This window comes from Ananas comosus, linkage group 1, assembly GCF_001540865.1.
Source record: "Ananas comosus cultivar F153 linkage group 1, ASM154086v1, whole genome shotgun sequence".
Classification (NCBI taxonomy): domain Eukaryota; kingdom Viridiplantae; phylum Streptophyta; class Magnoliopsida; order Poales; family Bromeliaceae; genus Ananas; species Ananas comosus.
In genome coordinates this window covers 15,332,058-15,351,225 of record NC_033621.1, presented here as the reverse complement: position 1 = coordinate 15,351,225, position 19,168 = coordinate 15,332,058, and the positions used below count along the sequence as shown (strand labels likewise).

General features: G+C 44.2%; 2 protein-coding genes across 2 annotated transcripts; both read right to left on the bottom strand.

The window, feature by feature from the left end:
* On the bottom strand, positions 7,532 to 11,310 carry LOC109718053. The gene is made up of 2 exons (XM_020244085.1): positions 11,037 to 11,310; positions 7,532 to 7,836 (listed from the first exon to the last, which is right to left on the bottom strand). The coding sequence occupies exons 1-2, from the start codon at positions 11,308 to 11,310 to the stop codon at positions 7,532 to 7,534; spliced, it is 579 nt and encodes a 192-aa protein (XP_020099674.1).
* On the bottom strand, positions 11,359 to 11,757 carry LOC109717978. Its single transcript, XM_020243976.1, has one exon. The coding sequence runs from the start codon at positions 11,755 to 11,757 to the stop codon at positions 11,359 to 11,361; it is 399 nt and encodes a 132-aa protein (XP_020099565.1).

The window sequence follows — 19,168 nt, the reverse complement described above, 5'->3', positions numbered from 1 at the left end:
TGAACAATGCGAGTATAGTACAAGCAGGAGCAAAGGAGAACTACCTATTACATTAACATTCAACCATTTTACATATTTCCACCAACATACATACATTGGTTTACAATTTGCATCTCAAGATACATATGGTTTACATCATTCATTTCATGATACATCTATATCCATAAGCAGTCTCACCAAAATACATAAAGTCTCTCAACCCATAAAGACATCCCTCAAAATGGGTACCCAACTCTAATGCATAGGTGGTCGCTACCTAGAGCGCTATGCTCTTACCGCGATTCTCGACCAGTCCGCTCGTGCTCGACCCTGCAACAAAGTGGGATGAGAACTAATAATAGTTTCCAGTGGATTCGGCTACTCACGCCGCCGATTTTCCCACTAGGTTTAAGCAGGCATAAGTAGAAAAAGGTTAGTGATATATAAACATCTAGCATGCTACTATGCCTCAACAATATGAAACAATAAACAGGTAAGGTAAACAAGTAATAGCAACTACTATGCTCATGATGCATGACATTTACTTTTTCATAACCCAATCATTCCGGCTAACCCGAAGGTTGAGCCCCGACTCACAACCAAATCTTGCGATGTGAGGAGCATCGACTACACTCACCCGAGACTGTCTGCGGGACAGCTACGTAGGATACCCTACCAACCAGCGGTAACCAAGTTTGGGAACAATACCAATCCCCAATCCTCATATCCTAAGTGATCACAATGCCTCTGGCTAATGCCACAATGTCACAATGTCTCTAGCTAACGCCACAATGTCACAATATCTCTAGCTAACGCCACAATGTCACAAAGTCTCTAGCCAAATGCCACAATGTATCTAAGTTTTCATTGTTATGTCAAATGCCATTTCCGTTGCCACAATGTTCCAAGTTCTCGTTTCAGGTCACTTTAGAGTTTTCTTGTTCACAACCCAATTCTCATGCTCTTAGCCACTAGGTTCCATCTCATGTTTTCACATATACCATAAGAGAATGCAAGAATTTGAATAACCAACAACTACTCTACAATGCATGAATGCTACACATAAACATATATGAGCAATGAAGTAACTTAGATATAAAAAGAAATCCGGATGTTCCGGATAGCACCCCGCACCTCTAAACACTGCCGAGATGCAAGAATCCTAAGCTTGTGATTTTTAGACGTTGCTTCAGCCTTATCCGACAGAAATGAAGCGAAAATGGTCATTTCCCTCAAAAACTCGCTGCACGCCCGTAGGAACTCCTATTTGAGTTGCCCACCGTGTCAGTTTTACCTTCAATTAGGTTTCCATAGGGTCAATTTATATCCAAACCCTAAACATGGCAAAACCCCATTTTGAAACCCTAGAATCCCACTATTGCAAGAATACACTATATAGCTCATGATTCAAGCAACAAACCAACATAATACCATCTAGGGATTCATCTAGATCCATTCCTAGGGTAATTAAACCAAACCCTAAACATTTACCATTAGAGGTCAAGAAGCTTACCTCAAAACCTAGCATCCTCTTGAGCCAAGGAAAAAGAAGAGAAAGAAGCTTCACCTCCAAGCACCACTCTCCACCACCTTCTCCTCTTGGTCCAACCCTAGGAGAGAGAAAGAGATCTTAGAGAGAGAGAGGGTTTTCTTTTGGGTGTGCAAGTGTAAGGGTCCCACGCCCCGCAACTGCCAATTTGGTCGGTTAGGGTACGCTGAACAGATGCCGAATGGACAGAACCTCCCCTGTCCGCCCAAGGCTCAACAACAACAATCATGTACATATAGTTGCCCAGGAAAATATTAACCACATACATAATTAATTGTGAGTATAAACAAGCAAGAGCAAAAGAGAGAGAGAGTACTAGCTATTACATTTTCATTCAACCATTTACATCATTGAGTTACATATTTATCTCCAAAATGCATATATTAAGTTTACATGTTCATCTCATGATATATACATATATGTATGACTCTCCAAAAGTAACCTCTCACAAAATACATAGGGTACTGTAATGTATAAGGAAAGTTGCTAACTACTAGGACGCTATGTCACACCTCGGGACCGGCGGAGGCCCCCATGGTAGCGTACCCAGACCCGCCATATGTCTACACATATAAGGCGTCTAGAATAAAAGCGGAAATAAAAGCAAGTAATAGAACAAATAGAGAAAGTGAAATAACTAGCAACTAATGATATCAGAGCGAGTAAAGTTCTAACATCTACACCAAAGTAAAGCTAGACAATAAAAGAAATCATAAGTAGTACAATATCTGTCTCCAATACAAAAATGGTGGTCTCTAGTACACTGGCAAAACCCTCAACCTCTCGGTAAGACAAGTAAATATCGAGAGGTAGACCACCTAACAACTCGTCCTCGAAGGAAGCTAGCTCGAAGCAACTCCCTTCCCGCGATCCCTGGCCTCACCCTGCGTGGAAGGCTCTGAAAAACATCGAGAAAAAGAGGGCGTGAGAACTATAATTTATAGTTCTCAGTGGGCAATTACTGACCTCAGCTCTATGCACCACTANAGTGGGATGAGAACTAATAATAGTTCCCAGTGGGTTCGGCCGCCGATCCCGCCGATCTTCCCACTAGGTCTAAGCAGGCATAAGTAGATAGATATGATAATGAAAACTGCTAACATAGTAATGAAGTCTATGATCAATATACTATGCTACTATGCCTTCAATAATGTAAATGAATGAAGTGTTCACCTAGCAATGAAACCACCTATCATGCTAGTATATCTCAACAAGGTAAATGAGTGAAAGAACTACATAATAATGAAATCAACTATCATGCTACTATGTTCAACAAGTATGTCGTTCATAAGTTCATTACCCAATCCACTTGGCTAACCCGAAGGTTCGCCCTGACTCACCATGCAAATTCCATAGGTGAGGAGCCTCAGCTGCTCAACCCACCCGAGACCGTCTGCGGAACAACCACGTCTTCCCCTAGTGTGATAACTCCAGAGCTCACTGCTTGGGTGGAGCGACCACCGCCCAGCAAAAACAGACTATGTGAGTATAATCCAATCATCGTCAACTGAGAACACCCTACCAACTAGGGCTAACTAACACTCGGGAACTCAACTATTCCAATGTCCATGTTCAAGTGTCTCAACTACACTAAGTTCACATGTCATATGTCCATAAGTGTTTCTACTACATTAGTCATATGCCACTCGTCATGTCATCACATTTATAGTTTACATGCCACTCGTCATGTCATTGCATCTATCAAGTTCATCGGCAATATAGGATTATATATCAAGACTCAATCCTTACGCATCCAATATAACATGTGTTGAACTCCCAATGGTATTTCAATCAAGGAAGCATATAAGGAAATGGAAATGCAACTACAACATCCTATAATGCATAATCGACATATATGAGATGCTTGGTCAACAAAACAACATAGACATAAAAGTGAAGCCCGATGGCTTCGGATAGTAGCCCCCACCTTTTGGTGATGCCGCGATGCTAGGATTCTAATTTCATGATTTTTGGATGTCGCCTCGGCCCTCCAGGCAAAAACGAAGCAAAAACGGTCCTTTTCTTCGACTACTCGTCACCCGATTGTAGGAACTTCGATTTGAGTTGCCCACAACGTAAACTTTACCTTCAATTGAAGATAGGGTCAATTTAATCATAAACCTCATATCTATGAAAACGCCAAATCCAACCCTAGGGTTCCTATAGCATGAACAACATGGTTCCAACATGAGATTCCAAGGTCTCTCCTAGGTTTCCTTTCATATAGGAAGATCAAAATCAAGTGTTCTAAGAGATCTAAGCCAAACCCTAACAATCCACAATGAGAGGGCGAGAAGCTTACCTCAACTAAGCTTTTTCTCCAAGCTAGGGAAGAAGAAGAAGATGAAGATCCACCTTCAAGCTCCAAAATCTCCTCCAAATCCTCCTCCAATCTCCTCCAATCCACCTTGGGAGAGAGTTTCTAGAGAGAGAGAGGGAGAAAACTGAGAGGGATGGTGTTCTTTGGCTGTGAATGGAAGAGGAGAGAGATGGGGTCCTTTTATATGTCCCCACAATTGCATTTAAGCCCTCCAACATTTTATAATTGTAGCAGTTTTTATTCTGCTGTTCGCAGTGCAGGGTATCGGTACGCGGGATGGTGTCACCGGTACGCCCCTGTTCAACAGCCCAAACCCGAGAGCAACCTTCTTGGGTTGCCTGCCTGGTACCGGTACCACCCAAGCTATCACCGGTACGCAGTGTTCAGGCAGCAGTTTTTGGCAGTGCTCACTTCTATTTCGCGCCGAGCAATGCTAAAACTAGCTAATCTCATTTGGGACTCAACTTTAACCCTTTCGATATTGTTGAAATGTCGAATGGACCATGTCCAACCATCTCTCTCACCACACTTTGGTCAGTTTGACCAAAAGTGGTTTAATACGACGAGAATTCAATATCTTACATCCTCCCTTCCTAAAAAGGAGTTTCGTCCTTGAAACTTAACTCAACTTAATATAAACTGATACCTCAACTCAAACCTTCGAAGAGATGAGGATGGCGCTCTTTCATCGAGTCCTCACGTTCCCACGTGGCTTCGCGATCATCATGATTGCTCCACTGAACTTTGACGTATAGAATCTCACGGTTTCTCAACTTCCGCACTTCTCGAGCTATAATTGATATCGGAAACTCCTCATATGTCATATCCTCTTGGAGTTCGGCAGTTTATACGAAAGAACATGCTCGGGATCGTGGATATACTTGCGAAGATTAGATATGTGGAACACATTGTGAACTCTCGCAAGCTTTGGCGGCGAGGCAAGCCGGTATGCTATCGCTCCAATCCGCTCTAGCACCTCATACGGTCCAACGTATCGGGGACTCAACTTACCTCGAACTCCAAACTGCTTCACACCTCTCATAGGTGATACCTTCAAGAAGACGCGGTCGCCCACTGCGAATTCAAGATCTCGCCGGCACCTATTCGCATAATTCCTCTGTCTAGATTGCGCCGTCAACAACCTTTGGCGAGTAAGGTGGACTTTCTTCTCCGCCTCTCGCCACACATTGGGACCCAAAACCACTCGTTCGCCAACATCGCTCCAATGTATAGGAGATCGGCACTTCCTCTCGTAGAGAGCCTCAAACGGTGCCATCTCTATACTAGCTTGATAACTATTGTTGTAGGCGAACTCGGCCATCGCTAGGTGATCATGCCATCCATCCCGATAATCAATGACACACGCTCGCAACATATCCTGCAACACTTGAATGGTTCTCTCCGATTGACCGTCGGTTTGAGGATGAAATGCGGTGCTAAAATTGAGCTGCGTGCCAAGTGCCTTTTGCAAGCTCCACCAAAAGTGTGATGTAAACTGGGGATCCCGATCCGACACGATCGACTTTGAAACCCCATGAAGTCTCACAACCTCATCAAGATAAACTTGGGCTAGCTTGTCTCCAGACCAAGTAGTGTGGATCGGTAGAAAGTGCGCCAACTTGGTCAAGGGATCCACCACTACCCAAATAGCATTGTGGCCACCCGACGACCGGGGCAATCCGACCACGAAGTCCATCGCTATATCCTCCCATTTCCAAACGGGAATGGGTAAACTTTAGAGTTTCCCCGCCGGAAATCGGCGCTCCGCCTTGACTTGTTGGCACACAAGATATTGTGCCACATAACGTCCAATAGCACCTTTCATTCCCAGCCACCAATAGTGCATTTTTAAATCCTTGTACATTTTGGTGCCGCCCGAGTGGACACTATAGGGAGATCGATGCGCTTCTTGTAGAATCAATTTTCGAATTTTCTCATTTTCCGACACACACCATCAGTTCCGATACCGAAGTTCGCCATCGGTGTCTACATTAAAATCACCACTACACCCACTCTCGATATTACGCCGCACCTTTTGGAGATTCAGATCCGCGGATTGCAAACTCTTAATCCTCTCTAACAAGGTCGGTTGGACAACGAGAGCCGTAAGCATAGCCGGAACCTCCGGAGCTACAATCTCAAGATAAAGCCGCCGCATTTCTCTCCACAACGGCTCTTGATGTGTGACCAACATCACAAGATTCTCCACCGATTTCCTGCTAAGCGCGTCAGCTACCACATTAGCTTTCCCGGGGTGGTAAATGATAGTAACATCGTAATCCTTTAGCAACTCCAACTACCGCCGTTGCCGCATATTAAGTTCCTTCTGTGTGAACAAGTATTTTAGACTTGTGATCCGTGTATATCTCACAATGCGTACCATATAAGTAGTGTCTCCACAGCTTAAGTGCGAAGACCACTGCCATTAATTCTAGATCATGGACGGGATAGTTCTTTTCATAGCCTTTCAACTGACGGGACGCATAAGCGATCACCTTCCCTCCTTGCATCAAAACACACCGAAGACCCTGGTAGGATGCATCGCTATACATCACAAAGTCTTCACCTTTAACCAGTAGAGTGAGCACCGGAGTCGAAGTCAATCTTTCTTTCAACTCCTTGAAACTCCGGTCGCAGTCATCACTCCATACGAACTTAGTGCCCTTCTTTGTAAGACGGGTAAGTGGAATAACAATCTTTGAGAAACCCTCTACAAACAAACTGTCTATAATAGCCCGCTAAGCCAACAAAGCTACGGACTTCCGTTACATTCGTCGGGCGAGGCCAATCCTTGATCGCCTCAACTTTCCTCGGGTCAACAGATACTCTGCCCTCGGAAATAACATGTCCCAAAAATGCAACTTCACTGAGCCAAAAGTCGCACTTCTTTAATTTTGCATAGAGCTTCTCCTCCCGAAGGACTTGTAGCACAATCCTCAAATGTTTCGCGTGCTCCTCGTTGCTACGAGAGTAGACCAATATGTCGTCTATGAACACTACGACAAATCGATCTAAGTAAACCTTGAATACACGGTTCATCAAGTCCATGAACGCTGCCGGGGCATTTGTGAGCCCGAATGGCATGATCGTGAATTCATAATGTCCATACCGCATGCGAAACGCGGTCTTTTGTACATCCTCCGATTTTATCTTCAACTGATGATATCCGAACTGAAGATCTATCTTCGAATAAACCCGCGACCCTTGCAACTGATCAAACAAGTCGTCGATGCGAGGTAACAGGTACTTGTTCTTAACCATGACTTTGTTAAGTTCACGATAATCAACACAAAGAGAAAGGATCTGTCTTTCTTCTACACAAATAGCACCGGGGCTCTCCAAGGTGATACACTCGGCTTTACAAACCCCTTGTTGAGTAAATCCTGCAACTGAGCCCTTAACTCTATCAACTCAGCAAGTGCCATTCGATATGGAGCCTTCGAAATTGGCGTCGTCCCGAGAACCATATCTATCACGAACTCGATCTCCCGATCCGGTGGCAATCCTGGCAACTCCGCGGGAAACACATCCGGGAATTTCCGAACCACGAAAATATCCTCAAGCGTCGGGGTCTCCCTATTAAGCTCCACAACGGTCACCAAATAAGCCGCGCAACCGCTGCTAACTAGCTTCCTTGCCCTTGACGCCGACACCATCATGGCGAAGAGCGAGCTCTTACATGCTCAATAGGTGAACTCCTTTTGTCCCGGCTCACGAAAAGTTATCAACTTGTCTTTGCAATCAATGGTCACATAGTATCTCGAGAGCCAGTCCATGCCTAGTATTATATCGAAATTCTTTAACCTCTTGAGCACCAGTAACCGTGTCAGCATAATCCAGTGGCCCACTTGCACCGGACAAGCCAAACACTCCTTTCTAATAACGAATGCACGCTCGGGGGCTTCAACCCGCCAAGTACTCCTACTCAACTGAATGTCTATGCCATGCATTTGTGCAAAGGGTCGGCTAATGAATGAATGAGTTGCACCTGTATCAAACATAGCCCTAGTTCAAACTCCCTTTATTAACACCATATGTAAGAAAGTGGATCCTCGTCGTATTAAACCACTTTTGGTCAAAATGACCAAAGCGTGGCAAGAAAAATGTTTGGACATGGTCCATTTAACATTCCAACCATGTTGGAAAGGTTAAAGTTGAGATTGAAGAGAGATTAAAAGGTTTTAGCGTTGATCGGGACGAAACAATGCGAAATTGCAGTCTAGAGCATTATTAACCGATAATGCATTGGAGTGGTACCGGTACCAGGCAGGCAACCGAGAACAGCAGCTCTCGGGTTTGAGAGTTTAAGGCTATTAAACCGGTGACACCCCTGGTGCGTTCCGGTACCAGGTCAGCTACCCGAGAAGGCAACTCTCGGGTTTGGCTGCTGCGTAATCGTTAAACTAGTAAAAATCCAAAGAGTACCAGTACCCCGTAGCCACCCGAGAACAACAACCCTCGGGTTTGGGTAGTTGAACAGGGGGCGTACCGGTGACGCCAACCCGCGTACCGGTACGCAGTGCCCCGAACAGCAGGGGCGGTCTGCTGCAAATAAAATGAAGTGGAATGTTTTATTGCAAATGTAGCAGCTTATAAAAAGACCCTAACCCCTCCTCTCTTGTTCACAGCAGTGAACTCTCTCCTCTCTCTCATTTTTCTCCCTCTCTCTTTAGAAACTCTGCAAGAAGATGGATTTGGTGGAGAGATTGGTGGAGAAGGAAGCTAGGATGTGGATTTTCATCTTCTTCCTCACCATTGAAGGAGCTTGTTGAGGTAAGCTCTTGGAGCTCTCATGGTGGATTTCTAGGGTTAGGTTTGTATACTCTAGAAATGGGTTTGGATGACTCCCTAGGTGATTTTAACATGCTATTTACTTGAATATAGTGGTGGAATTGGGTTTCTTGCTATAGTAGCATGTTAGGGTTCCAAAAGTGAGTTTTTGCAAGTATATGGGTTTGATCTAAATTGAGCTTATATAAATCTAATTGATAGGTATTCTAACGCGTTGGTGAAGTCGGTTCGGCGATCCGACGAGGTTACACGAAGATATTGAAGAAAATGACGTTTTTGGTTTCGTTTCCACCTAGAGCGCCGAGCCCACGTCCAAAAATCACAAAAACGGAACCCTAGCATCTTGGTAACCCCAGAAGGTGGGGGGTGTCATCCCGAAGCAGTTGAACTTCTCTCTATGTCCAAGTTCTATTATTGAGCATACATGTATATGTGTAATCTTGCATTATAGGATATGTTGAGTAATTGTAGCTATATTTCCTTGCATGCTTCCATAGTAGTAATAGAATTGTGGGTTGAACACATATTCTTGTGGTTGCATGAGGATTGGATATGACATTGGATCCTATAGTAGCAAGATTAAGTAATAACTTGGATGATATGTTTATGTAGACGAGTGGCATGTCAATTAGTGTGGTAGAAACACATAAATATGATTACATAAACGAGTGACATATGATTTAGTGTAGTAGTAGACACTTGGAAAACATATGACATAAATAAGTGGCATTTGGTCTTAGTGTAGTAGAAACACTATAGCATGAACTTAGGGATAGTAGATTTTTTCGATTTGCCAATGAGACATTGAATCAAGTGCGGTAGAAGCATTGTGACCCTTGTAAACAGGGTATCCTCTGTAGACGAGAATTGGATTATACTCCCTCAATCTGTTTTTCGCTTGGGGTGGTCGCTCCACACAAGCAGTGGTCTCCGGAGATGTCACACTAGGGACAGACATAGTTGTCCCGCAGGCGGTCTCGGTGTGCGAGTGCAGATTCTCCTCACCTATGAGATTTGAGAAGTAAGTCGAGGCGTAACTTTCGGGTTAGCCAAGCAGATTGAATAACAAGTGATTAAATGGCATTGTAGAGTACGCATTCATACCATGGCATGAACTTAGGGCCATGTTAGTAGATTTTCCTAGCTATATGCATATCTTATCTATGATATTGTTGAAGCATAGTAGAAAGCTAGTTGAATTTCATTGCTATGTAGAGTTAGCATTCATTACATTATGTTGATCAAGGCATAGTAGAATAATAGTAGAATTTATTCTATGCTAGCAATTTCATTTCTATATCTATCTGTCTATCTACTCATGCCTATTTAGACCTAGTAGGAGGATTAGCGGAGTCGGCGGCCGAACCCACTGGGACCTATGGACAATAGTTCTCACCCCATGTGGTGTTGGAGTACAGGTACTCACGAGAGCGGACCGGCAGATGATCGCGGCAAGGGCATAGCGCCCCAACTAGATAGTTGCTTTCCTATTTTGCATTAGATCACCTATGTACTTGAGAGATGATAATGTATAGGGGCAATTGCTTATATACCCCTGAAGAGTTCCCGACTTTTCGATTTACCCCTCTTAGAAGGCTAATATTAAAAATACCCCTCCTACGTTCCAACCTATTTCTAATATACCCCTAGAGTTAAAATCTGTTAAGTAACTCTGTTATCTCTATAAAATTACTATTTTGCCCTTTCAAATATACCCTTCCACCATCACTTTTTTTCTTATTTACCCTTAAAGTCAGGGGTATAAAAAGTATTTTGACTTTTGGTCTTTTCCAATATACCCCTCTACCGTCACCAACCTTTCTTATTTGCCCTTAAGTTAAGGGCAAATTTGGTATTTTAATTTTTTTTTAACTGTGGTAGATATTTAACTCACGTTTAACCCAAGTTAACTTAACAGGAGATAACTGTAGGGGTATTTTGCAATAACGGTAGAACATATGAGGGGTATTTTAGAAAGAAAAAAAAAAGTAGAGGTAAATCAGATATTTTCAAACGTATGAGGGGTACAAAGGTAATTATCCCTAATGTATATTGGTGAGGGTGCTTTTGGAGAGTTGTATGCATACTTCTGTCATGAGAAGAAATTGTAAATAAAGATGTATCCATTTTGGTGACGTAAACCCAATGTGAATGTGGAGGAAAAATGTAAATCTAGAATCTCTCTCTCTTGTTCATTTGTATGCTTACTTGTGATTCTTGCTTTTGCTTGTATCGCACTTGTGGTGCCTCATATATGTTGTATGTCATCCTGGGCGACAAAAATGTACATGATCTCATTGTTTAGCCTTGGATGGATAGGGAAGGTTCTGTCCATTCGGCGTCTGTTCGACGTGCCCGAACCGACCAAATTGGCGGTCTCGGGGTGTGACACCATACCTGCCACGACGTTGCGCTCCTCAGCCTCGATAGGTTCCTCGGCTTGAGCGGCAAACACCTGTCCACTCAGGGCCGACCGGGTCATCTCGGGCTGACGCGGCTCCATGGCACGTCCAGCAGATATGGCAACAAGTGGGGCTTCTCCATAATGTCCCGGAGTTGTCGGAGCCAATGCGACGGACGGGGCAGGCGAGGTCTTCCTTGGGCAATAACGGCTAACGTGCCCCGCCTGACCACATTCGAAGCACTTCCCTTGGCGTTGCTCACAATGCATCGCCCGGTGGTCTCCACCACAAATGACACACCGCTGCGCCCCACGACCCTACGACTGTGTCCGCGGGTACTTCGGAGGCTTCCTCGACTTCGACTTGGATTGACCTCCAGAACCACCTGGAGCCCACTTCTTTCCTCCGTCCTTCTCGGACACCTCTCGCTCCTCACGGACATAGGCGTTACCATGCTCCGCCCACAACGCCCGATCAAGCACCTCCGCAAAGGTAGTGAGCTTTAAAATGTGAACCGCCTTGTAGATATCCGGCCGGAGTCCTTGCTCGAACCAATCGGCTCGATCCTTGTCGTCTCGCACCACGTCGGAGACACAATCGATAATATGTGAGAACTCTCGCTCATACTCTCCTACCGAGCGGTTTCCTTGGTTCAACTTTTGGAATTGGTCTTGAAGCTTTTGCTTCTCGCTATCGGGGAAATAGTTAGTATACATCAAGCCCCGAAACTCCTCCCACGACAACGACGAAAGGTCGGAAGACCGGTCCCGCTTAACTCGCTTCCACCACACCTTCGTCGCCCGCTCCAAGCAATGAGTGGCGAGGTGTACTTTTGTCTTTCTCCAGAGTGTAGAGATCCTCGAAAAGGGTCTCCATCGAGTCAATCCACAACTCGACCATCCACGGCTCGACCTTCTCCCCGTCGAACACCGATGGATCAAACTTCCGGAACATCACGAGGGCCACAAGTACGTGATCCCTCTCCGCCGCCATAGCCGTACCATCGGGATTTGAAGTTCCCGAACCCGTCGCTACTACCGCCGGCGTGGGCCTCGCTGCAACCGGCATAGCCGCCGTGGCTGCACCTTCCATCGCACTAGGTACAACGGCAGGAGGCGCAGGTCGCTCAACATCTGCCTAAGCCGACGCCTACTGGGCTACCAACTCCTGCAACCTCGCTATCTGATCCTCTTGGCACTGCATCGCGCCGGCCATCGTAGCAATCTGTGCTCGCAATTCCCGCACTTCCTCTGATCCTGATTGCTTAGGCACCTCGGGAGGTGGCGCCGGAGTAAATCTCGTCCTGGGGCATCCCCTTGGTGCCATAGCTCCTGAAACACAACAATTAGGTTAATTATCATAACCCACGACCCTACGCAATTTTAGGAATAAACAACTCGACACCCAATCCGGCGGAAGCACACAAGCGTACTTATTCTCAACTCTTAGTGTCATGTTGTCGACCGCCAACATAACCTCTTCAAGTCGAGAATTAATACCACTTGAATCCATCTCTATCAATCATTAGAGACATACTAGCGATTATACCCAATTAGTTCAACTTCCGCCACCCGGCATAGGTCCACGTCTCACTCACGCATCTATAGCCTTAACCTCTCACAAAATACATAGGATACTCTAATGTATAAGGAAAGCTGCTAACTATTAGGGCGCTATGCCCGTACCACGATTCTCGCCCGGTCCGCTCGAGCTCGGCCCTGCAACAAAGTAGGATGAGAACTAATAATAGTTCCCAGTGGGTTCGGCTGCCGACCCCGCCGATCTTCTCACTAGGTCTAAGCAGACATAAGTAGATAGATATGATAATGAAAGCTGCTAACATAGTAATGAAGTCTACGATCAATATACTATCCTACTATGCCTTCAATAATGTAAATTAATGAAGTGTCCACCTAGCAATGAAACCACCTATCATGCTAGTATATCTCAACAAGGTAAATGAACGAAAGAACTACATAATAATGAAATCAACTATCATGCTACTATGTTCAACAAGTATGTCGTTCATAAGTTCATTACCCAATCCACTTGGCTAACCCGAAGGTTCGCCCTGATTCACCGTGCAAATCCCATAGGTGAGTAGCCTCAGCTGCTCAACCAACCCAAAACCGTCTGCGGGACAACCACATCTGCCCTTAGTGTGATAACTCCGGTGCTCATTGCTTGGGTGGAGCAACCATCGCCAAGCAAAAATAGACTATATGAGTATAATCCAATCATCGTCAACTGAGGACACCCTACCAACTAAGGCTAACTAACACTCGGGAACTCAACTATTCTAATGTTCATGTTCAAGTGTCTCAACTACACTAAGTTCACATGTCATATGTCCATAAGTGTTTCTACTACATTAGTCATATGCCACTCATCATGTCATCACATTTATAGTTTACATGCCACTCGTCATGTCATTGCATCTATCAAGTTCATCGGCAATATAGGATTATATATCAAGACCCAATCCTTACGCATCCAATATAACATGTGTTGAACTCACAATGGTATTTCAATCAAGGAAGCATATAAGGAAATAGAAATGCAACTACAACATCCTATAATGCATAATCGACATATATGAGATGCATGGTCAACAAAACAACATAGACATAAAGTGAAGCTCGATGGCTTCGGATAGCACCCCCCACCTTTTGGTGATGTCGCGATGTTAGGATTTTAATTTCGTGATTTTTGGACGTCGTCTCGGCCCTCTAGGCTGAAACGAAGAAAAAACGGTCCTTTTCTTCGATTACTCGTCATCCGATCGTAGGAACTTCGATTTGAGTTGCCCACAACGTTAGCTTTACCTTCAATTGAAGATACATAGGGTCAATTTAACCATAACCCTCATATCTATGAAAACGCCAAATCCAACCCTAGGGTTCCTATAGCATGAACAACATGGTTCCAACATGAGATTCCAAGGTCTCTCCTAGGTTTTCTTTCATGTAGGAAGATCAAAACCAAGTATTCTAAGAGATCTAAGCCAAACCCTAACAATCCACCATGAAAGGGCGAGAAGCTTACCTCAACTAAGCTCTTTCTCCAAGCTAGAGAAGAAGAAGAAGATGAAGATCCACCTTCAAGCTCCAAAATCTCCTCCAAATCCTCTTCCAATCTCCTTCAATCCACCTTGGGAGAGAGTTTCTCGAGAAAGATAGAGAAAAATGAGAGGGAGGGTGTTCTTTGGCTGTGAATGGAAGAGGAGAGAGATGGGGTCTTTTTATATGTCCCCACATTTGCATTTAAGCCCTCCAACATTTTATAATTGCAGCAGTTTTTATTTTGCTGTTCGCAGTGCAGGGTACCGGTACACGGGATGGCGTCACTGGTACGCCCCTGTTCAACAGCCCAAACTCGAGAGCTGCTATCCTCAATTTGTTACGGAGTATCGGTACTGCCTTGATGCCGTACCGGTACGCAGCCACACAATGGCCAAACCCGAGAGCAACCTTCTCGGGTTGCCTGCCTGGTACCGGTACCACCTAAGCCATCACCGGTACGCAGTGTTCAGGTAGCAGTTTTTGGCAGTGCTCATTTCTATTTCGTGCCGAGCAATGCTAAAACTCGCTAATCTCATTTGGGACTCAACTTTGACCCTTCCGACATTGTTGAAATGTCGAATAGACCATGTCTAATCATCTCTCTTGCTACACTTTGGTCAATTTGACCAAAAGTGATTTAATACGACGAGGATTCAATATCTTACGAAGGGAATGAGAGAAATGGGCTCACAACCCCTCTCAAATAACCCCACTCAAATACAATTGCATAAAACCCCTCACACAACTCACTTTGCATACTGCCCATACTGGGCAGATTTCGACTACGGTGTCCGGACCCTGCATAGGGTTCGGACCCCGAGAGCATCTTTTCTGCGAAAAAATTTTGGGGCTTCACCCAATTGCTCTCCAAGGCCCCTTAACACCCTTTTGAGCCAATCTGACGCATTCGGGCCTTTCTGAAGCATCCAAAACCAAGCTTTGGTCAATTTCAACCGAAGTTCGGTTTACACGTCGAGGATCCATTACCTTACACGAGGAGATATCGCTACGACCCGACAGGACCGTCTTCTCGGGAGATACCGCTATTACCCAGTGATGACCACTCCGGAGCTCATCGCTTTAGGGGGAGCGACCGCCCTCAAGCATAAGACTATAGGTGAGTATGATCCAATCCACAACCATGAGAATGCCATGTCCACTAATGACACAACACACAAAGTGTTCCATTCATTAGCATTCAACGCCACAAGATGCTATTTCAATCATTTGTCACAATGTCACCATATTTTCTACCTTGACTAGGTTCATATCTCAATTCATACATCTATAGGGTTCACAATTGTCCAATGTTCCATTGCCAATTCATATGCATCTTTATACCAAAAGCATGCAAAAAGTACCAACATATTACCATTTAACTCTACAATGCATGAATCCTACATATACACATGCCTGCTCAAATGGTAACTTAGACATAAAGAGAAATCCAACTGTTTCGGATAGCACCACCCACCTCGTAGGGATGCTAGGGTGCTAGAATTCGGGTTCCACGATTTATGGTCGCCGCTTTCTCTCGACCCACGACGAACGAAGGCGAAATGAGGTTTTCCCTCAATATCTCGACGTAGGCTTGTCGGAACCCCAATCCGAGTCTCCCAATGCGTTGGTTTATACTCCAATTAGGGCCACAAGAGATCAATTTTATCTTAGACCTCATAACCAAGAAAACCCTAATTTCAAGCCTAGGGTTTACACATGCTTCACAACCCAAATTCTTTAGGGTTTCATGAGTTTCTCTAACATATTATCTTCTAGAAACAATAACTAGAAGAGATTTAACCAAACCCTAACTCATATTCACATGAACTCACCTCAAGTTCTAGCTTTCTCCTCAACCCCTAGCACAAGAGCTAGCTTCTTACTCAAGCAAGCTTCCTTCTTCTCCAAACTCCACCCTTGGAGCAAACCCTAGGAGACAGAGAGAGAAAGAGAGTGGAGAGTGAGAGAAGTTTCTAGAGAGAGAAAGAGAGTTTCTTCTCTTGGTTCACATGTGAGGGAAATGGGGCTTAGGGCATAGAACCCATATAAGAAGCCTTCCCAAAGACAATTACACCTAAGCCCCTCACAACAATAACATTTTGGACCAACCCAACTTTTTGCGGGTTCAGGGTCCAGACCCTACAGCCAGGGTTCGGACCCCGAGAGCATTTCCAGCCTGACTAGCTTGGAAATTTTCCAACTTTTCTCTCCAAGGTCAAAACATCTATTTAAACTATTCCGAAGCATTCGGAACACTTAACGGACCTCTACCAAATGTCCATTACCACAGTTCTATCAATTTGACATAAGTTCAGTACACCCTACTGGGGATTCGGCATGTTACAAATGTACTCACTGGCGAGTAGAATATAAACAAGGAGAGATAGATATACAAGTATAGTAGCGAGTAAAGAAATACAGATATGAACAATAGTAAGCATCTACCGATACTGTAAATAATAAATATATGCATCAATTGTATGTAAAATAGATATCCAAACACCTCGCCATATTAGTCTAAAGACCGCAGGCAGTGCTACAGTATGCTTACCCACCGGCACATAACCCCAACTAGCACCTTGCAAGGGGCTCATGGGTCGAGGAAACGATTGTTTTTTTTTGAAAAAGAACACCTACACGGTGGCCAAACCACTAGTGTACGTGACATGCTACATGACCTGTGACGATCAATGCACTATGCTCAAAATAGTCAACAATACGGCAAATAGCCGAGAATAAGTCAACAACTAACACATGTCCAAACGTTATCACCCATGTCACCGAACTAACTAACACTGACCAATCAAGTCTCATAGATAGAGATCATGCAATATATCATACACCACCCTACTACTAACACATGATAGAATAGAAGCAGAGTAAATAACTGAAAGTCTAGTGGTGTAACGCTCATTAATAATATGCAAAAGCAATAAAAAATGGTAAGAGAAGAACATCACCGAGCTAGCACCACTGTACCGATTTTGGATTGAAGAACTTACCTAATTAAAACTGTCGTAGCGTCGCACGCAGGGACGTCGATTAGACCTACGAAAGACCCACCAAGTCAAGGTCCACCGACTCGACTCCAAAAAACTAAACACACAACTCCAGAACCACCGAAAGTTCCGAAATATCCACCGGAACACTTCTGAACCCAACAAAGTATCCCGAAAGGTACCGTTGTATATCTCAAGTCACCTGGTGTCCCAAAACGCACCAAATCAGGTGTTCGGACAGCAAACACATGCCAAACAGATATAGACATATAACAGCGCACTTAGTGCCGTTCCGGATTTTCGAAAATGCCATTTTCAGCACCGAAACCCTCCACCGCTCACCCGTTATCTCTAGAAACTCGAGACTGCGAGAGAAACCAGCCAACAAAGCTCGGCGGCAAACCGGGGGCATCCTCATTAATAAAAAGTGGACCCCACATCAATAACCACGTTCTGCCGATGATTTCGTTGGAAAACACTTCGGAAAACCAAATTCCATTCTCGTGAGAGTATCAATAACTTTGACAATTAGTCTAGAGGGTCACAATAAATGGCCTTACACTACCCGAGGCAGCCCATGCACTCATATTTGCATAATAGACCCAATAAGTGCTGTCACCTGGCCCGTTAAGGCCTCCACCTGATAATAAGTGGCTATACTTAGTGAATCTCGCTTTGCCACTCGAAGCCTGCCTGGTAATCCACCACAACTTTTGGCAAGAATATGAGTTAGCGCCGACACGTAATACTAACACAAGGTAAAGAAGTGGCCATATACCTATAGCACAAATCATGGGGTAATAAAAGAATCATATACCTTGAGACTATTAAATCTCGACTAAAACACCGGAATCTAATCCCAATAACCCCGCGCTCTCACGTGCCTATAAGCCTTAGGTTATCCTACTGGTCATCCTAAACTTGGTTGATTGTGGTTGAAATTTGCTCTGATACCATCTTAATTTGTCATGCAAATCTATTTTCGAAACAAATAGCGAAAAACATATAATTTTTTTTGAACACTTTTGAGGACACCCTGCGGACACACATAGAACCGCCACATGGATATAAGATTCCCTATACGAATGGACAGAGTCTCCTCTGTACATGCACGGCGTAGCACCAGATACAAAATTAATCACACATACAACCACACAATACAAACAATTTAATGATCATAAAATAATGATAATCCACATACATTCATTATTATTTAAACATTAGTAATGAATTAAACTAATTTAGCAGAAGAATAATAAATATCATCAACAGATAGATCTAGAACATAGATATCTAGTATCATCCTCACGCACAGTCCTGACCCTCACCGCCTGTGTCACCTAAAAAATGAACATGTTCGGTACCGCAAGCCGACGAAGGCGAGGTGTACTGCCACGCCCCGAGACCCGCCTATTTGGTCGGATTTGGGCACGCTGACAGACCGCCGAACGGACAGAGTTTCCCTTGTACATCCTAGGCGTCACAATCCATACAAAGCGCGAGGTTCCAACCAGGGACAATAATCAAGCAAGGATTGCATAAGTATCAAAAACATAAATACAACTATACTATTACAAGCATTCATCCCAGATTTTACATATTACAATTTGCATCCACATTTAACTTCTAATTATAATCGATATTATTACAACATTATTTTCTGCTTTCTACAACCCCTAGCTACGCCGACTCGAGGTAATGCTATCTCTGGTCTCTGTGGTAGGGCGCTATCTACGGAGCTATGTCCTTTCCTCGCGCTGCCGCGCCGCTCGCGTGTGAACCTGAAACCCCAAAACCACGTGAAGTAAGAACTATTGTCCATAGTTTCCAGTGGGTACGGCCACCCAAGAAAAGAGCTCGACCCACCAGATCCGAAGGAGGCACTACAACATGTTAGTCCAACAAATATCCACAGATATATATATTTTTCATTAGATAAGTTATGCAACAAACATTTATTATGTTCATGCCTCACAACATGCAATAATGCAAATCATGCAACTCAATATGCAATGAGGTAAGTCGATTTACTAATTCTACTTTTTGTCTCGCTATCCACAGCTCAT